This window comes from Puma concolor, chromosome A3, assembly GCF_028749965.1.
Source record: "Puma concolor isolate L17-30 chromosome A3, mPumCon1.1.hap2, whole genome shotgun sequence".
Classification (NCBI taxonomy): Eukaryota; Metazoa; Chordata; class Mammalia; order Carnivora; family Felidae; genus Puma; species Puma concolor.
The window spans coordinates 21,368,926-21,388,707 of record NC_141669.1 but is presented as its reverse complement, the minus strand read 5'-3'; the positions used below and the strand labels follow the sequence as shown (position 1 = coordinate 21,388,707).

Genomic DNA, 19,782 nt, shown 5'->3' with positions numbered 1-19,782 from the left:
CTGCCTGAGAAGGCAGAGGTTCCCGTTGGGTTCCTCTCTGCTGGGTCTCATCTTGGGAGAGCAAGGAGGGACCACTTTTCTTGTTCTCCTTATGGATCATTCTTCTACTCCAGCAGAGATCCATGGAAGCCAGGTACCCCCACTCCTATACCATGGGTCAGGGGGCAGCAGGGTATCCCCACAGTGTGTGCCCTGGGATGTGCATGGGGTCAGCACAGCCGGCCTCACCCCCCAGTTCCCATGATTCCTCCCCCACCTCAGCACAGAGGAGCCAGGGCCAGGGCCATGCTGGGATGGGGTGAAGCGATGCTTCACCAGCTGTTTCACCCAAGGTTAGGGTCCCCTCCACCCCCGGCCCAGAGCTGAGTGTTCAAGTGAGGTCTGGCCCCGTGAAGCACTGGGTCCCAGCAAGCCTCAGAGCCCTCCCAGCGGGCCGCCATATTGAATCTCCCACACGGTGGCTGCTTTCAGTGGCACACCCAGAGCAATGTGGATGGGGGAGGAAGAGACGGAGTGAAACCCAGGCCCAGAGAGACAGAAGGCTGGCTGAGGAACAGAACCCACCCAACCTACCTGCTGAAAACACAATGTGGACCCTAGGAGGAAAGTCCAGACCCATCCAGGCCTTCACGGAGAGGTCTCCGAGCAAGGAGGACAGAGGCCGGGCCACATCCCATCCCTACTGCTTGTGGCCGAATGACTGAGGGCAGGCTGAGCACAGAACCCTGAAGCTTTATTATTCACGTTCGTTGTAGTCATTAATAGCGGTTGTGGTAAAATCATGAGAATGTTCTTTTTTTTCACAGAAAGACAGTCCTTTTCCCTTCTCCATTTCCACACTCAGAGTGTGGGCCTGTGTGCGGCCCCTTTGTGGGCCCAGCGGCCTGGAGTGTTCGAGGACGGGGTGAGGCAGGCATGTTCCAGGCAGCCTGTGCTGTGAGCCACCTGGGCCTGCTGTGTGCCTGAGAAGCTCCCCCGCTGGGCCAGCCTGACGGCTCTCCAAGATTTCAGAGCAAAACCGGAAGGGAAAGAGATAGAACCTCACGTTTTATTGTTCAGGTGTATCAATTCCTCCTTCCCGTTCCATCCTTGCCCAGTCCTAGGGGATGCAGTTCCCCTTCCGGTTCCCCTATTGCAATGATTTTCAGATTCTTCAGGGTCACAGAGTTCTTTAAGAAAACAACAAGCAAACAAACTTGCTTCAAAACTTGGATGGGTAACTCAGAGAAAGGCGGCCCTGTTTGGGTTAATGTGAGAGTGCAGTCAGTAAATCTCCCATTCGGCCCTCATTCTCAAAAGCTCACTGGGGCTCCTGCTCCACTGGGGCAAGCCCCATGCAGCTCTCAGTGGGTCCCAATGGGGACCCATGCCTGACCGGCCCGCCTCCAAGCCAGGCCTGGGGCCAGCACAGGGCTGCTGAGACTATCTCCCCTTCTCTGCAGCGAGGTGTTCTGTGACCAGCAGAGACCTGGCTAATGCTAAGTACTTTGAAAGGAATTACAAACTGACCAGCTTGCCTAATGGCCAAAGCTGGACTTCAGCTGTGATCTACGTAGGCCTGTAGGTCCTGAGCTGTCATGGCACAGAATCATGTCCGCCTGGGCAAGGCCTGTGCCAGTACAGCATGAGGAGAGGGAAAACATCACTAAAACATCTCCTAATTGTTGTCTGCTTTCTTTTCTTCATCTTCCTTGCCATAGCATTAGGGAAGGATTGAGAGAACATTCCAGAAGGCTTTTCTGAAAGCCTCCCTAAAGAGGGAGAAGGGCACGGTTCTTACCCTGCTCTGCGCCCTGAAGTGGTAGCTCTCTTATTGCCACATCCCCAGAATCTCCCTGGCCCACCCTTGCCCTCCAAGGCCGTCAGAGCCTGAGAGCTGCCCACTCCATTGGAGGGGATCCAGGGAGGAGGTGAGGAGGAGCAGGGTGGCCCAGGCCTGGAGGGTGGCCAGGCTCATCTAACCTTGCATTCCCTGAGGCATCTGAGACCCACAGTAGAAATCACCAAGCTCTTGCCTGCGAATGGAGGAGATCAGGTGACACCCTGAGGCCTCCTCCCATTTCAAGGCTCCAGGCTCTCCTGGGCTTGGGAAGTGGCCGCCCAGCCCCGCTCCTGCGACCAGGGCAGAGCCTGGGAACCATCAGACCCCTGCCCAGCAGGCTTAGGCTGCAGCGAGAAGCTGTGGGGTGAGGGGGTCCCTGGGATGAGGAGGCCCTTGGGGAGTGGGGGGTCAACAGGGCCAGGGGCTAAATCTGCAAGTGTCTCTGGTCCACACCCTCTCACTCACATCCCCTTGTCTCCTCATTTCTTCCCCCTACTCAGCAAAGGCAGAGAGAAGACCAAGGGAGGCAGAGATGGCGAGCACAAGTAGGTGTCCCAGGCCAGGGTGGAGCCCGTGGGGCCCAAAGGCTCCTCACCACAGGGTGCGGATGTCGGGATGGCCTGTCTCAGAGGGCTTAGGCGTGGGCTGTCCTGGCAGAGCCCGCACCGGGGGATGGCAGGGCGAGGGAGGTCTGTCCATCTGGCCGTGAGGGGTGAGGGTCAGGGAGGGAGGGGGTGGGGGTGGGGCAGGCGTCTGGGCCTTCTGGTTTCTGCTCCCTCCTCCCTCCTTTCAACGTCTGGATTCTGCCTCCACTTCCCTGTTCAGCTCCACGCCCATGGGCCAGGCCCTTAGGCTTTCCTGTCAGGGAAGGTGTGACTGAAGGCAAAGGGGTGGGGGAGGCCCAAGAAGTGGCCACCTCCCGCTAAGAATAAAGGCAGGGCTGGGCAGGTGGGCATGAAGGCCTGGAGGCCCACAGACTCTGGGCCTGGAGTGGCCCCAGGGGTGGCTGGGGCATGAAGCCCCAGAGAGCTAAGGAGGGACGAGCATATGCGTACCCTCCCGTCCCCATCCCGCAAAAAGCTTCGTGGGGGAGGGAGAGGTCAGGGCCTGTCTGGGAGAAGGGGGGTGGGGACCCCAGATGAGAGAGGTCAGCCGCAGGAGTTGGAAAGGCTCAAGGCCTGGGGCTGATGAGTGGGTCTCAGAGGCCCCCTGAAGCACATGCCATCTCTAGAACTCTCTAGCATTGTGGGGAGTTCACAGAAGCAGTAGTAGTCAGGGCTGACCGGCTGGAGGGGGCCTCTGGTCGAAAGCCCTTTCTTCGAGATGATAAATCTGAGTCCCAGAGAGGGGAAGTGACCTGCCCCAGGACAGGAGCAGAGCTAGGACGGCCACACAGGGAATTTAGCTCCCGACCCAGAGTTCACCAGAGACCTGGGGAGTTTAGAGCACTTGACTGTACTCTGAATTTAATTTAATTCTCCAAACACACCAGTGCAAGCTGAAAAGCCAAGAATGGGGTCTTTATTTTCCAGATAGGGAAACTGAGCTTCAGAGATGTTAAGGGATTTGCCCCACACTGTGGCACCAGGAAGTTAAAAACTAGTTTGACAGGAGGACATCGTGGGGACACCAGGATTGTGCCTATAGGGGTCTGAGGTGGTCAGCACAGGTATGGGCTTGAGGCATCCGCCTGCATTAAGGTCCCAGGGGACTCATCGTGGATCATTGCTTCAACAAAAGCATATGAACTCCAACTCCCACAAACAAAAGCACAACAAGACAAAGGCACCGTGGGGAAAACTCAGGCCCAGAGACCTGAAGGGTTGAGGAGGCTGTCAGGCTCTGAGCAAGGGAAGAAGAGGGAGCTTGGAGAGGGAGCCGGAGAGCTGAATCCAGGGAGGTAGGGGTGGAGGGTGAGAGATGATGGCTGAGCTGGGAGTCCCTCTTAGGGACCCGTTTCAAGGGCTCAGTTTCCCACATGGACGCTTAGACACAAGAGGTCTATTCATGAGATGTAAATGCCCTGTCTCTTCCCCAGCCTCTGGCTGAGAGTGGCGATGCCCTAGGGCCCTTCTTGATTTCCAGCTCTCCAGTCTGTCCTGGGCCAGACCCCCCACGGCCGGACTAAGAGGCACCTCACAGTGGTGAGCACCTAGTAGACCCGCAGTAAATGCTGGTTCCCTGGCACTACCTGATCTGAGTCTCTTGCCATCCCTAGTCCTCACATGGGATACAGTCAACTGGCATTTATTATTCTTATTTTCATGTGTGGGGCATTAGGAGGATTGAAAGGGGAGGGAAATGAGATTTTTTTAAAAAAATATTTATTTATTTTTGAGAGAGAGAGATAGAGAGAGGCAGAGTGAGAGCAGGGGAGGGGCAGAGAGGGAGGGAGACACAGAATCGGAAACAGGCTCCAGGCTCTGAGCTGTCAGCACGGAGCCCGATGCGGGGCTCGAACGCACAAACTGTGAGATCATGACCTGAGCCAAAGTCGGACACTTAACCGACGGAGCCACCCGGCGCCCCAGAAATGAGATTTCTAAGAAGAGACTAAGCAAGTTGAAACTCTGTAGCCAGGTGAAGAAAAGCTATAAAAACAGTTTTAAAACTCTGAAAGGTTACCGTGTGGCAAAGCTGGCTAGTTTCAAGCTCTGTTGAGAAGTAAGCAGAAGCGTGTGCAAGTTGCCGTAGGAAAAACGGAAGAATCCAGCCATGAAAGAACTCATGCTCCCCTTGAGTACGTGGGATGTTGGGAGAGGTTGGTCTGGGGATGTGGGAAATCTATTTCCCTGATGCTGTTTGCTTGAGCCTTGCAAGGGGTTGGGCCGCCGAGGAGAGCTGAGGAGCCAGCTCCCTGGCACACAAGGGCCCCCTTAAGTACACAAGCGCCCCCCACGCCTCCTGGTTCCACGAGGGCGCGGAGGCAAGCAGGCCAGTTTGGGGACAAGTCCTCGTATCAAGGGCCAACCTGTCCTGCCGAGATGTGGGAAGATATTTGAAACTAACTGAAATTCAACACACTGTGAAAAACCAACTGTAGAGCCTGCAATTATGAATTAGCTATTCTTGGGGCATCGGAAATAAAAGAAATACACCCACCAAGGGGCACCAGAACACGCCCCCAAGGTTTGAAAACGTGGCTGTTTAAACAATGCAAAGCACCATAGACCCCTTTTCTCTTAGGCAGGAGTTTGTCCTGATTAGCTGAGGCCTGAGCTAGTGAGCCTGGGTTGTTCTGATTGAAGGCAGTCTCAGATCGTCAGTCACAGCCTCCAGAAGAATACACAGACCTGAGTTAATGACGCCCAGCTCACTAAATTTAGTTCGGCCAATGTTCCCAAGTCATTCTGAATACCAAGCTCCCTCCTAGGACCCCAACCACGACATCCTTCTAGATCTGAGCCGTGGAACCAGCAATGAAACCATCAGATCCATAAATGAAAACAGAATTTACAAATAAGTGAACTAACCTTAAAATCTTTTCTCTAGAGGGAAATAGTGGTCTAAATTGTGGGTGCCTATCATTCTGACCTCAGTGAATCCAGCAATGGGGAAGCCCAAGCAGGACCGGAAATCCCCAGAGGGCCCTAGAGAGGCCCACCTTCCCTGGCTCCCGCTTCTGCTTCCCTGAAGCCAGGAGTAAGGAGCCACTTGGTGGCAAAGCATTTTTTCACTGAGCTGATTATTGGCTTGTTTTCTTTGTCTGTTTCTCACCACATTATATTTTTAGTTATTGAAGAACTCAGACCAGCTGCCGCATTTTATTTAAAAACAAGAACAAACACTCAGGACCCGAGCGTACCAGCAACCTCATCAAAGAATTACACATTTTGGAAATCTAAGTCTTTGATACAAGCCGATAATCTTCGAACATCCCTGACTAAATTAACATTTATTTCAAAACTAACCTTTACCCTTGGCCGAGAGAAGCAGGCACGCCGTTTCTGGGAAGCGGTGCAGCACTAGGCAGAAGAGACTGTTTCTATGGTCAACTTCTGATGTGTCATCGACCAGAAAATTCCAAAGGGCAGGGAGAGCTGAGGCCATCACGCTCTAGTGCACGCTGTCCAGATGAACTGAAGAACAAAATTCGTGCGAATTCTGGACATTACATTCACCCGACACGTTCCACATTTTTCGTTAAGGGATAAATCTTCATTTTGAGATACCCCCAGGCACACAGGAGTACCGCCTGTATACCTGTCCACCGGAGATGGTTAGTAAGGCAGGGTCTGGGAAGAGGGGCTTCTCCTTTGATTGACTTCAGGGAGAGAATAGTAGGATAGTATAGTTTTTTTTTTTAAAGTCTCAATCTCTGCTTCCAAATACGTTTGTTTTAAGAAATAAAGTGACTTTCAAAATCAAGGGCCATAACTGCCCAGGGGAAGCCCCAGGCCCTTTTCCACTTGGGTGGGTCCTCGGGACCAGTGTCAGAAAGCCGCAAGTCATTGACTTGTGTGACGTTTCATTACCAGTCATTAACTTTCACAGCAGCCTCTTCCAAAATGCGTTGATGCTAAGACCATTTGTGAGTGAGCACCTCCTCTGTAAGCCAGGGCACCATCTGTGGGGCTCTTCACAGATGGCACCCCCATCTGCACACTGCGTTGGCACACGGCCCATACGTACACCTACAAGTGCAGGCCCTGGGAACTTTTCACTGAAGTTCCGAACGGTCAGGATGCGACCACCACTGACAGAGAAGTGCAATCCCACAGGACTCAGGACGTAGCAGTTCTGGCAGAGGGCAGGAGCAGTGTGCTTCAACTCTAGCTCTGAGCCTCAGTCTCTTCTTGGGTTGAATGAAGAGAAGCATATGTCCCTCCCAGGATCGCTATAAAGATGAAATGAGTAAACATCTGGAAAAGGCTATGGCCCATAGTAGTTGCTCAAGAAAAAATTATATAATGCCGTGTTGGCATATGTATAGATACCTCCCCTTATTAGAAGGGGAGACACTTTCTTTCCCTTCTTTCCCTTCTCCTCCATTGTTATGTTCTGGACAACACGATGCTGGCCGGTATAGACACATCAGTGTTACCTCAGTCTTCCTTGACCCACCTCATGGCTTTTTAGGAAGCCACGAACACACTAGTGTTTCCTAAACTGTGAGCTGCTGCTCATGGAAGGGTTCTTGATTGCTCTTTCACTGGGATACAGACTCACAGCCCTCTATGTCTTGCCCGGAAGTAAAGAGAGCAAAGTAAAGAAAGGCCCAGGATTAGGGTGGGGCCAGATTTGGGGGAATAAGATTGGCCCCAACCTTGAGTAGAGGGGCTTGAGGCTTTTAGGCCATCCCTACAAGGACAGAAAGGTTTTGCCCAACCTCACGTTACCCAGAATAATGGGTATCTTGGGATACCCATTACCCATTACCCATTATCTTGGGATACCCATTACCCAGGGGATCTTGGGAACCAAAGTCAAGCCTCCACGGGGAGATAGACGCATGACCCAAAGGTGGGTGGGCTCTGTTGTAGGCGAGCTCAGAGTTTGAGTCTGCCCTGGCCACCCCCTGAGCCCACATGATGACAGGGCCACACCCAGGAGGAGGGAGAATAGGAAGAGAGAGTCAGGTATCCAGCTCATGCAATATTGATGGGGTAATGGAATACTGCACTTTACCCCCTGCTGATCCTACTCCGGGTCCCTCCTGGCACCAGGGATCACGGGCTCAGCTGCAGGGACATCACTGAAGGGACACTGACGACCCCTGCCCCCTTCCCTCAGCCCCCCCGACTGCGAGGCCCTTCACCCGGGGGCACAAGGCCACACCAAGCCAGAGAAAGAGGTAGGAACTATGGAGTTTGCCATACGTTCCTGGGGGTTGGTTGAAGTGGGGGGTGGGGGGGAGGAATTCCGCAGTGAGCAGGGACAGGCAGAAGGGGTGGAAGCCAGCACCAAACACAGATGGGAAAGGGCCCATCTCTTCGTTTTCGCTGGGGACCGAACAGAATCTGAGGGTGCGGAGAGATTGGGAAAGACAAGGCAAGAGTTGCACACCAGGGCCATTTGAGAACTGAGCGGCTAGTTTCAACCACATCTCAGACCTCCTCCTTGGCCTCTGCCCCTCTGATCCTGTTCCTGTCTGTCTGTCCTGATGCTTTGTCTCTGGTCATCCGGCTTTCTTCCCGACCAGCTGAGGTGGGGTGCACGGACAAGGAAGACGGGCTCGGAGGCATGGTGGAACTCAGAGCTCTGAGACTGGACTGAGGGAGCTGAGGACAGCCCAGGACCCGGGAGGGCTCCACTCAAAGTCGTTCTTTCCAGCCCAAGATCACCTTCTCTGATCCCTGGGCCCTGACCCGCTCTTCAGTGGTGTGGAGGCATGAGAAAGAAGGAAGCAGTGGGGTCTCCTCTCTGCCCTAATTCCCCCTCGTGGCTCCCGCTTTAGAAAGGTTGGCCCCCACGCTATCTCAGGACCGGTACGTGAGGGGCTGGAGTATGAAGTTCCCTTTCTCTTACGTGTTGTCTCGGGTTTTGCTCTCCTGTGTTTGTGTGTCTTCCTCCCGGCGTCCATCTCCCTCCATCTCATTCTGGCGGCTCGCCTCACAGAGCTGGGAGAAGTGTGTTCTCCGCCATGAAGCTCGGCAAGAACCGGTCCCACAAGGAGGAACCCCAAAGACAAGGTACAGACGCGCCCCCAGCCAGGCCAACCCCCGGGCCATCTCTGCGCACCTGACGCAGACCAAACCCCTCCCCTCCGCGGGCAGCGCCCCAGCAGGCTCGCCTGCGATTGGCCGGCGAGGCCACTTAGGTGGGCCCTAGCCTCCCATTGGCTGCTGGCAGAGCCGGGCCCTGGGGGTGGTCTTCAGGAAGGGGGCGCTCCTGGCACAAAGGGTGGGAAGGGCATCGCCACTAGTCTATAATTTAGCAGTATTCTCTGTCTGGTGGGCCTGTGTTTGAAAGGCTCCTCTTGCCCTCTCTGCTCCCCACCCCCCCACCTTTTTTCCTGCACACAGAAGCCTAGAGATTGTTCATTAGAGAAGGGAATAACAAAAAAAAAAAAAAAACAAAAAAAACGAAAGTGGTTTGGCCACTTCCCTATTTCTGGGGAAAAACCAGCGTCCCAGGACCGCTTACCCAGTGGCAAGACTCACTGCCCTGTCTTTCCCCATGCCTTCTCACAAAGCTGCAGGGAAAGCCCTGGGGGAGAGAGGCAGGGTGGAGCCTGGGAGGCTGAAGTGACCCGTGGCCCTGGTGCCACGGGAGCAGCAGCCTGGGGGGAGGGCAAGACAGCTGTTAGAAAGGAGTCAGGGGGGACCGGAAGAGAATTGGATCAGATAAGGAAGCAATGTGGAGCTTTCCCACCCAAGTCTGTTGATCACATGCCCTCCTTCAGAGCTCCTGGCTTCCCCCCTTAGCATCCCCTGGGTGGCCCACTGGCCCCAGCATCTCTCTCCCTCTTGCCTCCATGCCAATTCTAGCGGTGCCCTTCTCCTTCAGACTGGAGAGGGTATGGCTGCTGGCAGAGGCCCAAACCTACCATTCTTCCGTGGTTGCTCAGTATGGTCAATTCTTCATCTCATTGGATATTACACCTCAGCGCAGCGTTAGGGTCTGAATTCCATCAGCTATTTTACCTGGATGAGTTACTTCTTAAGCTTCAGTTTCCCAATCTGTGACGTGAGAATAGTGCCTATCTTGACAATACATGGATATGAGGACAAGAGATACGTGCACGAAGTGCCCGGCATTGTGCCTGGCATAGAGTAGCCTCTTGATAAACAGTAGCCATCATTTGAAAGGTACATAAGTATGGATTTTTTATTGCCCCCCCTTCTTCCACAAAGGGCATTCAGTGCTTATGTAAGAAATACACAACAAGAGTTACATTCAGTCAAAATACAAAAGCAAGACTAGGGGTACCTGGCTGGCTCAATCAGGAGAGCATACATACGGCCCTTGATCTCAGGGTCGTGAGTTTGAGCCTTAGGTTGGGTGTACAGATGGCTTAAATAAATAAACTTAAAAAAAAATCTTTAAAAAAATAAAAATTTTTTAAAAAAAAGTGAAACTAGATATAATATCAATTAAAATCAAAGATCAAGATCAGGTGGGAAACACTGCAGATAAACAGGCCATACATTCTAAGCAGATACTGCCAAGGAAGCCCGGAAATTGACTGTTAGCTTCCTGGATAGCAAAGCGCAAGGGGAAAGACAGTCACTTGTTCCACCATCCAGCCCACCTAATGGCCTTTCTTCTGCAGATGAACCGGCCGTGCTGGAGATGGAGGACCTTGACCGCTTGGCCGTTCGTCTGGGGGATGGGCTGGACCCTGACTCTGTGTCTCTGGCCTCTGTCACAGCTCTCACCACCAATGTCTCCAACAAACGGTGAGCACACGGGAGTCCCGCAGCCCAAACCGCCTCCGCCTGTTCAGGCAGGACCCAGCTTGCCGCGTGTGGAATTCGGATGGGGAAGAACCAGGGTCCCTGGGCGGCTTCTTCCTAACCCTGCCCCTTTCTTCTTTTCCCGGATGTCTCTCACTCCTACAAAGGCAGGAGGCTGCTCCCACGCCTGCGGGCCAAGGGGGATCACAGAGCTGCCCCGCACACATCTGAACCTGTTGACCTACTGTCTATCTCTCCGTCACTGTGCCGTTAATCCTCTCTGTTGGGGCCTCTGAAAACAATTAATCCCCATTCTTTTGGACAGTCTTGGAGTATATGAATACCATGATTCTGTCCTCTGCCCTTCGCCAAGGTCCAACCAGTGCCAGTGCCCTCCTCCTCCCCTGCAAGCAATCCCCTTACGCCGGGCCTGACGGTACCTTCTCCTCCTCAGATCCAAGCCAGACATTAAGATGGTGCCAGGTGCCGGGCGGCCCGTGGATTACCAGGTAGGCGGGGCAACTAGAGGCATCACTCTGAGACTCTACTCCAGTGGGTGGTTCTGGCCAGGCGTGCGTTATAAATTTTTTTTTTCAACGTTTATTTATTTTTGGGACAGAGAGAGACAGAGCATGAACGGGGGAGAGGCAGAGAGAGAGGGAGACACAGAATCGGAAACAGGCTCCAGGTTCTGAGCCATCAGCCCAGAGCCCGACGCGGGGCTTGAACTCACGGACCGCGAGATCGTGACCTGGCTGAAGTCGGACGCTTAACCGACTGCACCACCCAGGCGCCCCAAGGCGTACATTATAGACTCTGGATGCATGGGTCTGAGGGTCACAGAGAACCACAAGCTCAGTGTAAGTTCCCAAACTAAGCTCGTTTCTGGGAGGCACTCGGAACTAGAGAGGTAGAAACCTAAAGAGCTTGAGAATTCTGCTTATGCAGAGGACTTTGTGTCCAGCACTGGACTTCATCAAGTTGGAGGGACCTGGAAAAACCCTAAAAAGACCAAGGGACACCACTATCTATCATATACGTCTCTGAAGAAAGATTTTTTGATGTGCTTTTTAAGATTGTTGTTTCCATTGTTTGCATTGCCAGAAGTAATGTAATGTCAATCTTGGTTATCCATAGATGGTGAGAATGTGGGTGGGTTTTTTTTTTTTTTCTTTTTCTTCTCTGGTCTCTGAAATTAACGCTTAATGTTTCTGTTTGTATGTTTCTAAAACTGTAGACAAAATGACTGAGATAGGGAGAAATTTGAAGCTGTAGGATTGTTAATGTGGCCACAGTGCAGGCAGGATGTGTCACGAGCAGGGCTGAGCTGTTGAGAGAGGGCCACACATCGCGTCTGAACCCCAGTACAGCCCTCCAGGCCTGGGGCCCAATCATGGGCTTTGCAGGGCCACACCCCCAATTTTGTTTCTTCTTGCGGAGTTGATTAGAGCCTGAGATACTCAGTTACACTAACACAATCCACGATGGACTAACGTACAAGCCAGAAGCACCTCGTACTTATTTATAAACTGGAAGCAGGAAGGGCCCATGGACGACCCATTGCTCTAGACCCTTCACTTGGGGTCTAACAAGACCCAGTTATGGGTCAGAGGCCTGGGCATTCCTAGGACTGAGTGAGTGTGCTCACTGGTCAGAGGAAACAGCCTTTAGGAGACCCCGCCTGGCTACCACTGTAGCGCCTGCCCAAAGTGTCAGAACCCGGGCCCAGAATCAGAGTGAGCCTCCTCTCCCAGGTTAGAGCTTTATCTCTGAATGCTCATCTCCCCGACCCTATGCACACCTCCCCTTCTTCAAGGCGACAGGCCCCCGGCCACCTCGTTCAGGTGATGATATAAAGGATGAGGAGGTATCTGTCTTCGTATCAGGTGCATCTGGTCATGTTTTCTCAAGGACACACCTTGTCTCCCTTAATCCTCGCTTCAGTTTGTTTTCAACCAGCTGGTGGCCATCTTTCCAGGTGCTTGAAAATTAGCCCCAAGCAGTGTCAAGTGACCCTGGCCCTGGCCCTGTGGTTTAGACAGCCTCAAGCCACTGGGCTCCTTGGAGGTTTGGGAAATGCCGCCCCCTCACCTCTCCGCCAAAACCCAAACACAGAATATCGTAAGACGTTTGAAGGCTTTTCTCGGGGGCTGGGCCCAGGGCTCTGCTCCTCTGTTTTCTGAGAACAGGAAAATTCCAAAGGACAAAGATCTGTTGGTCTTTGTATTTCCAGATACTGTTTCCTTTACAGTGTCACCGGCCTGCCACGTAAAGGCACATAGAAAATGGTTAATATAACTGTTATTTTCTAGAAGGCTTACAGGTACTATGCTAGGAACTGTGTGTGTGTGTGTGTGTGTGTGTGTGTGTGTGTGTTTGTGTGTTTTCCATTTAAGTTAATATAATTCTTACACCCTCCTAAATATAAGTATTACTACATTTCATAGGTGAGAAACTGAGGCACAAGGAGAGTAAGGAGCTTACCCTAGGTCACACAGTTATTCAAAGGTCAACTCAGGGTTCAAGTGCAAGGGTGTCCAACCGAAGCAGTCCGAGTGACTAATTTCTTTCTAATTGAGCCTCTTGGACAGTCACCCCCTCTGGTCCCCACCCCCCCATTTATCTTTGGCTCACTACCTACTGATTGTTCTCAAAGCTCTTTCAAACTGCTTCCTGACAGAGACCTTTATTAAGTGGACCCCACTTTCCCCCGCCAAAGACTTTGCAAACATCCTGAATTGAACAGAACAGTTGTCGTATTTAACCGAGTAACATAGTACTTTCTGACAGGCTCGTTCACATCTCAACTATAAGTATCGACACACTTGGACAGAGCGCTCTGAGGATACGAGCGTGGATTTATTCTTACTTCCAATAAATACAATGTAGAAAGCAAGAAAACCTACCAAAGGAATGTCACTCTCTGGAGAACTTGGCTTTGCCCAGTTAGAAAGACCTGAGAAAGCGCACCCAGCTGGTGGGAGGAGAGGGACTTAGATGAACTCAGATCTGGGAAGGACCCCGAGGACTGGGAACAGGGAAAAGGCCATGGCATACCCATCCCCTTTGTTTCTTCTGGTTAGAATGTATGTAATGTGCAAACCCTTTCCTGATTATTGGCATCTCCAAGGCGAGAAGCCACATTCTCATCCCAGCGAATATGCAGTTTCCCCCACCAGAGTGAGCAAATCTGAGCACTTAGCAGACATGTTCTCGGTGGGTCATGGGGTCCTGAGTGTGTTCCCTGCCCTCTCTTCTGGGCGCCAAGACCTAATACGTTCTCACCTCTGTGTCATCTCCCTGCCACTGACCCTCAACCCCAGCCTCAACTGCAATATTGCACCCACTTCCTGTCTGATCTCCCCACCCTCATAATGCCTCTTCCGCTCCAACCTCTATGCCACCACTGGACTGATCTTCTCAAAATGCATATCTGGTCATGTCCCATCTCAGCCATCTGGAGATGAGAAAAGGCAAAGGGTGTTTCGGAAGGGCGGCTCTCACGGGCCTGCCACCTGCTGTCTCCAGCTCCCTGCCGATGTTCTTGCGGCACAATCGGATCCCTTGGAAGCAGGTCACAGAGCACCATGACTCTTGGGTTCTTCCAGGACAGAGGTATAGGTTTACAGTCAGCACTGTTCCTTGTGACGGCCTCATGAAGCCACCTGGAGATTAGGCCCCTTATCTTGGAAGGAGAGGGCTGAATAGGCAATTACCAAGAGTCTCCCCGATCAGCTGATCAGTCAGGCCCTTCATGGGTCTATTTGCCTTCTCATCTTCTACCCTGGAAAAATCAAGTCCTCTGCTGATGATTGGAGAATGGAAGGAAAGGATGGCCAATCCCCTCCCTCAAAATTTGTTTTATTTGTTTTATATTTATTTTTAATTAATTAATTTTTAACTTACATCCAAGTTAGTTAGCATCTAGTGCAACAATGATTTCAGGAGTAGGTTCCTTGATGCCCCTGACCCATTTAGCCCATCCCCCCTCCCACAACCCCTCCCGTAACCCTCAGTTTGTTCTCCATATTTATGAGCCTCTTCTGTTTTGTCCCCCTCCCTGTTTTTGTATTTTTTTCGTGTCCCTTCCCTTATGGTCATCTGTTTTGTCTCTTAAAGTCCTCGTATGAGTGAAGTCGTATGACATTTGTCTTTCTCTGACTGACTAATTCAAAATTTGTTTTAAATTTCAAGTCCAAGTGACATATGCCCCTACCCCCCCCCCCATAGAGCTCCAGGTGGGGGATGGGGATGCAGCAGGAATAACACTCCCCTCCCCCACTAACACCATACAGTGACCTCAATGGTTTCAGGGTTCCTTGCAGGGCCACCCCTCAGCTACAAAAGAGCACCTCTGGAGCCCTTCTCTTCCCACGCCCCCACCCTTTGCTCCTTTCAACCCTCTGCCCTCCTCCCCTCCCCACCCTTTCCCTCCTGGGTGTCAGAGCTCCAACCAGGGTTGCTCACCATTGTTGGCTCTGCTCAGTAGAAGAAGGTGGAGACTTTGGGTCCTGAGAAGGAGGAGAGGGCAAAAACACTGGCATCACGCCTGGGCCTCTGGATAAAAACCATAAAAACTAACCAACTGCTCACATTTGGAAGGTTAATCTCTTGATGGCATATCTTACTGCCTTATTATGCCAAAACTGTGTCTGTCTACTTTCCAGTCTTGAGTTACAGAAAGTGTTTTTATTTTTTAATGGAGGGGGTTAATTGTGGGAAAATCTAATGAGATTTTTTTTTAAGCCTTTGGCATACAAACTTTCATAGAGGTTAAAACCCTATAAACCACTGTGCAAGAATATTCCAGAAGGACTTGTAGTGCCTGCCTACTCTCTTCACAGGCAACTTCCCAGAGCTAAGTTGATTAGCTATATTTCCTTTTTAGCTCCCTGAAGAAATGGTAATTATTAAACTTCTCCAGAGCTCTGGAGTCTGAGCTTCATTGCCTTTGGCACTTCAAGTTCCAAATAGAAATGCTTACTTTCGTAGTTCAAGTGTTGCTTCAATTAGTAAATATTCAGTCTCCAGTTCTGTATACTTTCTTGGCAATGTTCTCATTGGCACTGAAGTTTTTATTTTTCTTAACATCGTTAGTTTTGATGTGTGGATTCTTCTTGGCCCTTGGAATATTTATAAGACTTCGATGGATACAGTGGATGATCATTTTCATGGTTACAGTTTTTTTTTATGAAACGGGAGCATGATTTTCTTGAGTAAAATCGTATTTAGAAGTTGCATCGAAGCACAACGATTGAAATACCAAATCTCCAAGATGAGAAGTATAAAAAGTAAGGCCCACAGTTTCACTGGAGGAATGAGCTGAGGTAAATGCTAACACCAGCTTAGCACAGGCTGTTTTGTTGAAACGCAAGTTCGAGAGAGTCAAACGGAACTATCGTAAGCATCTACAGGACCCTACCTATTTGGGAGACTTTGAGAAGCCATTTATAACAATAGCTCATATTTTCTAGAGCTTGTTTATGAGGCACTGTGACACACATTATCTCATTTAACCTTCACCCAACTTTGTGGATGGATGGTGTTTCCACTTAGAGCTCACTCCGTGAGCCTGCACGGGTGCCTCCTCTCACCCTTGGTCATGTATAAGGTCTGGGGCTGAATGCCAGCCCAGCCAACCCAAACCTGTGCCTCTTTCTATTTTGTCATGGCCACCCCAATGGGGACTGACACCTCCAAATCCAAAGCAAGAACTGATGGCTTAAAATGAAGGTTCAGGGGGCACCTAGGTGACTCAGTCGGTGAAGCGTCCGACTCCTGACTTTAGTTCGGGTCATGATCTCACAATTCGTGAGATCAAGGCCCACATCAGGCTCTGCACAAACAGTGCAGAACATGAACATTTGTTGAATGAATGAACAACTTAAAAAGGGCTTCCCAGCATAGACGTAAGATTCCAGGGAGCTGGACGCCCCCTGAAAAGACACAGAACCCACAAAACACACAGCATCAAGCCAGCAAAGGTGGCTCAGGTTCCCAAACAGATTAAACAAAAGGGGGAAACCAGGAATGTGGAAAGCGGGGTGGGTGGGGGGAATTCCAGAAACACGAAGCACTCTCGGAGGCCTGCAATCTTAATTTTTTTTTTTTTTTTTATTTTCAACGATTATTTATTTTTGGGACAGAGAGAGACTGAGCATGAACGGGGGTGGGGCAGAGAGAGAGAGGGAGACACAGAATCGGAAACAGGCTCCAGGCTCTGAGCCATCAGCCCAGAGCCCGACGCAGGGCTCGAACTCCCGGACCGCGAGATCGCGACCTGGCTGAAGTCGGACGCTTAACCGACTGCGCCACCCAGGCGCCCCTGCAATCTTAAAATGAGAGATGCTGGGGCAGGAAATTAAAGGCACATCAATGAAGACATAGAAAGCTTAATCCCTGAGCGCATGAAACCCAGGGAGTGGTTTGCAGCCCTCTAGGCGGTGGAGCCCTGGAGGCTGGGGGAACACTTGAAATCCCTGCGAGCTTTGAAAATACTGATGCCTGGCCCCACCAGAGACCCTGGTTTTTAAGCAGCGCCTTTCTCCTCCCTGCTGGTAATTGCAACACACACTTCCAGCTTATCCAGCCCACGCCCTTCCTTATAAATGAAGACACTGAGGCTTAGTGGGGAAAAGAGCCCGGGATCCGCAGCAGATTAGAGACAGTGCTCGGGCTGGAACCCAAGTCCGTTGTTGGCTCCCTGCTCCTGGGCCCCGACTCCAGGAGGACGAGCGGCAAGGCTCACGCGGCTTACCTCTGGCCTCCCCCTCTCCCGCCCGAAGGTCAGCATCACTGTGATTGAGGCTCGGCAGCTCGTGGGCTTGAACATGGACCCCGTGGTGTGCGTGGAGGTGGGCGACGACAAGAAGTACACATCCATGAAGGAGTCCACTAACTGCCCCTACTACAATGAGGTCAGTGCCCTGTGGCCCTGGGTGGGGGGATGAGACTTCCCTAAATGTAGCAGGAGGCTGGGCTCCAGCCACCGCCCCCAACCCAGGCCCATTAGGAGCAGCTGGGAGTCAAGGGGCACGAAGGGCTACCAGCAAGGGGGACCGTGGCCTGTGCTGTTACAACCCATTAAGCCCATTTTACACGAGGGGACATCGAAGGTCCTGAAGAAAGTCCTTGCCCAGATGCTAAGGGCCAGAGTCACCCTGTCTGCCGGGCTGCCTCCATGGTGCCTGAACCTCTGTGGGGATCCTCCCAGAGCACTGGCCTTGACTCTTAGGGCATGAGAGAGAAAAAGCCCACAGGCCCACACGGCTGGGACACCAGTGCTCAGGAAATCCCCAGCCCCCAGCCCCACGTATCGACCTTCCCAGGAGTCAGGAAATTCCGCCTCCACATCTCTGATCTCACATCAGGGCACATCCCTCACTGGAAAAGCCTCCAACGTAGATAAGAGTCTGCTTTCCCTTAATGGATACGGAGACAGGTGCCCCTGGCCTTCCATGGTTATTTGATGTGGCAAAGCCACGTTTGGCTGACTCAGAGGCTCACCTCGCACCCGCCCCGCACACCTCGTGTTTCGTCCAGCTTGCTTCCTCTGTCCCAAGAAAACAGAGCTGCTCGCCCCACTCTGTGTGTCTCCAGCAAACTCCTACTCACCCTCCAGAGCCCAGGCCAGGTGTCCTTGCCGTGGAGCGGTCCTCCTTGCACTCTCTGGGTCAGAAGTCAATGCACTTCTTTTTCTGTGGCAATAACGTCTCTGAATTGCGGTTGGTCCTTCGTGTCTCTGTCCCTGGTGGACTGGAGGCTCCCGGTCTCCTGCATCACTGTGGCCCAGCCCAGAGCCTGGCGTGTCCCTGGAAGCGTTGGGTAACACTTTGCAGATGGTTACTCCCTCCTCGTCCCTCCTCCCCCAGCCCCCCCCCCCCACCCCAGGAGAGAACCAAACATTGCTGAGTATGTGATGCGCTTCAAGCCCATGCCTGGCAACACGGGAGCCGCAAAGATGACAGTTTTTGCCTGAACAGGCCACCGCCTAGTTCTAGCCTAGAAACAGTTTCCCAAACCCCATGTTTATATGCACCAAGACTATTCCTTCCACTCACGTGAATCTTAAATTTGTTCTCCATCACGTTTGTTCTTTTTCACAAACCCAGGTAGCTCTGATTTAACTTATGTTTCCTCTAAACCAGGGTTTCTCAAACTCATCACTGTGGACATTTGGGGCCAGTTTTTGGTATAAGGGGCTAGACTGTGAATGGTGGGATGTTGAGCAGCATCCCTGGCTCCTACCTACTCGATGTCAGTGGCAACCCCCACCGGTCTCCGGGCCTTGCCAAATGTCCCGCCCCATCGCCCCCGTTGAGAACCACCACTGCAAATGATCTTCCCATGATTCCTCCTGGTCCCAAAGTGGGGCTTTCTTTTCTTTTGCTTCTTGTCCTATGCCATGTTCCTCTTCATTGAAAAATATCCCCAGTCCCAGAGGTGTGCTACTTCTGGCTAATTCTCCGAGTTGGCAGGAAGCTTCCTTTGACTCCACTCAATGCAAGGGAGGGAGATGAGAACAATCAGCACGACTTAGCAGACTTCTAGGTGGTTAGACCAGGGAAATATGCTCGGGAAATACAAGGAATATGACCACAAGACCACTCCGAGAGTGCAAAATTCTGGTTCTAGCTTGGCTAGCTCACTCTGCTGCGGCTGACACAGCTCTGAGACAGCTGGCCTAGCCTTTGCCTCCTGCCCAGCTCGAGACCGGTCTTCATGTGGAGGGAGGCTCAAGGCCATTGCCCTCCTAGAACAGCCTGACTGCTCAAGTCCAGGCCAAGACCCCTTCTCTGTGGGCACATCTGGTCCAAGTCACTGGCATCTTCCTTCTGCCTAAACCACCTCTCCCCTCTGCCCTAGATCCTTCTCTTTCTTCTTCCCATAGAATTTAGCATTACCCAGTCCACTCAGCGCCCCCAACTCTGCCTTCACTTTTCCCTCAGCTCCTCCTTTGCCTACAAGGTGTTCTACTCTTGAGTATTCTCTCCGAGTACAACTAGGGGAAACCCCACTGCTCAGGGACAGGAACTAGAAGTCTGTGTGTCTATCCACCCACCCACCCCTCCATCTAGCCACGTCTTTCCCAATCCCACGTACTTCCTAGTGACCACCCCTTTCTGTCCTCACACTCACAGTCCAACTATGTGGGCTGTCCCCACTGCCTCTCTTCCCAGTCATGCCTCGATCTCTGCCCCCTGGCTTCACTGAAACTGTCCTCCTCTGGGTCACCAAAGACCATGCGGTCCCTAAGCATAAGTCCACGTGCCTCTCTCTTGACTGCCCAGCCCTTTCCATCCTCTCCACGACCCACCCCCCCTCCCCCGCCCCGGGGGCCTCTCTGTTCCTTTCCCCTTCTCTCCAGCCCTTCCCCCACTGCCTTTCCTGACATGCCCCCTGAGCCTTCTGCTGCTTCTTGGAGCCCTGCCCTGGACCGGTCCCTTCCCGTTCTCTCCTTGGGTACCGCCCCCAGCCCCAAGGCGTCAGTTGTCACCTGCATGTCTAGATCTCCACCCACCTCTCCAGAGCTTCAGTGCCCCCGGCCAGTGCCACCCGGACGTGTTGCGTCACACACAGCAGTTGGCGTGTACGGGGCACTGACCACGTGCACGCATGGGT

The 19,782-nt window shown here is 52.2% G+C and overlaps 1 protein-coding gene and 1 long non-coding RNA gene across 10 annotated transcripts in view; one reads left to right on the top strand and one right to left on the bottom strand.

The window, feature by feature from the left end:
• OTOF (otoferlin) overlaps positions 1-19,782 on the top strand; it is a 93,907-nt gene that overhangs the window by 44,409 nt on the left and 29,716 nt on the right. For 4 of the 9 annotated variants that reach the window (XM_086700186.1, XM_086700185.1, XM_086700179.1 and 1 more), the window contains exons 6-9: positions 8,381-8,454; positions 10,038-10,164; positions 10,616-10,670; positions 16,947-17,078. In XM_086700186.1, coding sequence (XP_086556312.1) covers positions 8,381-8,454; positions 10,038-10,164; positions 10,616-10,670; positions 16,947-17,078 — 388 coding nt within the window. Of the gene's footprint in view, positions 1-2,322; positions 2,368-7,420; positions 7,617-7,804; positions 8,224-8,380; positions 8,455-10,037; positions 10,165-10,615; positions 10,671-16,946; positions 17,079-19,782 lie in introns of those variants that run through there. The other 5 variants (XM_086700180.1, XM_086700178.1, XM_086700182.1 and 2 more) reach the window with 3 other exon arrangements.
• Positions 5,573-8,956, bottom strand: LOC147582304 (uncharacterized). Its single transcript, XR_015248950.1, has 2 exons — positions 8,291-8,956; positions 5,573-6,659 (listed from the first exon to the last, which is right to left on the bottom strand). It is a non-coding gene; the product is annotated as an uncharacterized LOC147582304 (long non-coding RNA).